We start from the raw sequence: 3,357 nt of genomic DNA, 5'->3' as shown, positions 1-3,357 counted from the left end.
TTCTTACAGTGGCTAAATGAATGAAAAAGAGGCTGTATATTAGTCAGATATATATATATATATATATATATATATATATATATATATATATATATATATATATGTATATAATAGATGGCAAACAATTGTAGTCCAAAAAAGAAATATTACTGGACTAAAAATTCCATTTCATCTATTCCAGATTCCAATGTTGAGAAAAAGAGTTGTTATATATACATATATATATATATATATAATATATAAGAATATATATATATGTATGGTATTTATATAATATATATATATATTTATATATATATATATATATATACATACATATATGATATATATATATATATATATATATTTATTTGAAGGAGATAGTACCGTAAATGGTAATGTTTTTCATTTTACTTCAGACATCACGACAAATTTAACTGCATGCAAACATTATGATGATGATGATGATATGTTCTGTGATATATATATATATAACTTTTGAAACTGAATGATTTAAGCAATGTAAATAAAACGTGAGAAAATGTTTTGTGTTAAGTTCTATCTTTCAAGATATAAGTCAAATGTAACCATTATTCTTAAATGGATGTATTTTTAAGGTATGAATGCGAGAATTTTATTTCAAAAATTAATGTTTGACAGATAATAACAAAATATTGTAAACAAGATTACTTATAGAAAACAGTCTTTGATACTGCAATCCCTTTTAATTGGCTGAGCACTCTGAAGATTTAAAACCAATAAAATTTGATTAAAAAAAAAAAGTGTAAAACTGATTTCTGAAGGGTGATATGTACCACATCCTTATTCCAAGATTACACAGTAAGGGGATGAAGATCACTTTATAGACTTACTATCCATAAAAATGAGTAAAAACAAGTGGAAAACTGATTTCTGAGGGATAATATAGACGAAGTCCTCCTTCCAAGATTTACACAGTAAGAGGTTGAACCGACACTGTACATATTTTTTTTTTATATTAAGACTAATCGGAAAATGCTGCTGTAGTGGGTGTGTCCATCTCGAGGTACTATAGCAGATTCACATCAACTGTGCATCTGATGTCTAGGCAAGGCCCATACGACGCTCCTGATTGGCTCTTGATAAGCCAATCACACGGCTGGAAACTCTCCTCAGTCTCTCTCGAGAGTTCACATAGGCAGGATGTAGGTTCCACCTCTCCTAGGGATACTTTTGAAAGAAGTATCCCTCAGGAGAGGTGGAACATAGATCCTACCCATGTGAACTCTCTCGAGAGAGACTGAGGAGAGTTTCCAGCCCCGTGATTGGCTTATGAATAGCCAATCGGGAGCGTCGGAAGGGACTGTCCAAGACATCAGATGCACAGTTGATGTGAATCTACTATAGTAACTATGAGGAAACGGCGATGAAAGAGAAACGGGGAAATATTCTTTGTACTCGTACGTACAAAAGCTGGCGGCACTGCACCATACTTTCATATCATTATGATATGTTTCTTACTATAAGGAACTACCAACGGGGCGATCCTGGTTTCGAATCGCCATTAGAAACGATACATATACATAGTACACATGGGGTTCACGGACATCAAAATTGGCTTTACGGGTTGTTGAGCATATCTGTGGGTCCTAATAAGTCTCCCTCCGGTGAAACGTTTTTTTTCCAGTGTCCCAATATGTTTCATGCTGCGGCCAGAAACTTTTTAAAAATATTTTCTTTATGTCTTTCCATCGAGAAGCGTAGTAGCTTTGTATTAGTAACCTTCTTGAAGGTCTGAATGCCAAAGGGTCCCGGTGACGCAAAATGTCAAATCTTCTTTTAAATGGTCAAGCTCTTTTCATTGTCACAACTTTTTAAAACTCGTAACTTTATATCAGTAGCACTACAAAATATAACCTTTTTCATATTTCATCAAGATAACAATAAATGCGCATAAAAATTGTAAATAGATTTTGTAAACGAAGTAGAAAAATTGACTTTGAAACTCTCACTCGTTCGTGATCCGATCTACGTATAACTCCACGAAACTCTTTGCACTGATATTTAGTTGAATATAACGAGATGAAATGTTATACCACCTCTCCTATTGCATGAGGAGAAGAAGTTTAAATGTACAAATCTGTAGTCTATTAGACATTAGTGATTCCTTGCGCTACGTAACAGTAGCTGGTCCATACACATTTTTCTGTACGCGATCAGACTTATCATTTCCATTTCTGATTCAATTAAGGACACTCTTCCTTCTCCTCACACGAGAGTCTTGGGCGTTGCACAACGGCTTTCTAAGGACCTGGAGAGAGAGAGAGAGAGAGAGAGAGAGAGACTCCAAATAAATAGCGAAACGTCCACAACAATGGAGACAGAAGAAGAAGAAGAATGAGAAGTGAGGAGGAAGGTGCCTCCTGAAGAAGAAAAAGAAGAAGAAGACCTCCTCCTTCGTTTATAATGACGCTTCCGGCGTCATTCCTCCGCTGAAGAGCCTCACGGTCATTTGTCTCCCGAGGTCGATGTCTTCTTCAGTGATTAAGGAAGTGGCTTCCTCACTCAGGAGTTCCCTCCCGCTGCCTACCACCACTCCAAGGGCCCCTCCAACTCCCCCTCCCAAATCTCTTCTCCTGCCCTCCAGGGAGGCCTTCGTTCCCCCTCGGATGTAGCTGACGTCCAGACCGCCCCCTCCTCCTCTGCTGCCCTCCAGGCCGCCCCCTTCCTCTCCGTATTCATCGTCCAGGCGGCACACCAACCCCGCTCTTCCACCGCCCTCGACGCCGCTGCTTCCCGTAGAAGAATACCCCCTTCCGTCGCCTGAGCCTTCGGGCAGCAAGGGCGAAGCGTAGGAGAGGTGCCCACCTCTGTCGCCTCCCGCCTTCGAAGGGAAGGAGCCGTACATGGAGGCGTCGTCTTCCTCGTACCGCTGGTAGCTGGCCTGCAATCGGGGGAAATGGATGCAGTTGGGGGGAAGTGGAATCGCTTATGGTGGATTCATTGAATAAGGATTTAAAATTGTTTCTAGGGATTTTAGAAGGATTTGAAAATACTTTAAGTGCTTCTAGGGATTTAAGAAGGATTTAGAAATCCTTCAAGTGCTTCTAGGGATTTTATAAACCACCTGATAAACCAAAAGTTCATGGAATAGAATTTTGGGGAAATGGAATTTCATATGGTGGATTCATTAAATAAGGATTTAAAATTGTTTCCAGGGATTTTAGAAGGATTTGAATATACTTTAAGTGCTTCTCGGGATTTAAGAAGGATTTAGAAATCCTTCAAGTGCTTCAAGGGATTTTAGAAACCACTTGATAATCCAAAAAGTCATGTAATAGAATCCTGGGGAAATGGAATCGCTTATGGTGGATTCATTAAATAAGGATTTAAGATTAT

At 38.3% G+C, this 3,357-nt stretch overlaps 1 protein-coding gene across 1 annotated transcript in view; it reads right to left on the bottom strand.

The window, feature by feature from the left end:
• Nucleotides 1-372: 372 nt before the first annotated feature.
• Nucleotides 373-3,357, bottom strand: part of LOC135213138 (uncharacterized) — a 4,455-nt gene continuing 1,470 nt past the window's right edge. The window contains exon 2 of the mRNA XM_064247079.1: nucleotides 373-2,902. Coding sequence (XP_064103149.1) covers nucleotides 2,420-2,866 — 447 coding nt within the window. The 5' untranslated portion in view covers nucleotides 2,867-2,902 and the 3' untranslated portion in view covers nucleotides 373-2,419. The remainder of the gene's footprint in view (nucleotides 2,903-3,357) is intronic.

The sequence above is a fragment of the Macrobrachium nipponense genome, chromosome 42 (assembly GCF_015104395.2).
Source record: "Macrobrachium nipponense isolate FS-2020 chromosome 42, ASM1510439v2, whole genome shotgun sequence".
NCBI classification, from domain to species: Eukaryota; Metazoa; Arthropoda; class Malacostraca; order Decapoda; family Palaemonidae; genus Macrobrachium; species Macrobrachium nipponense.
This window is presented reverse-complemented; position numbering and strand designations above follow the sequence as displayed.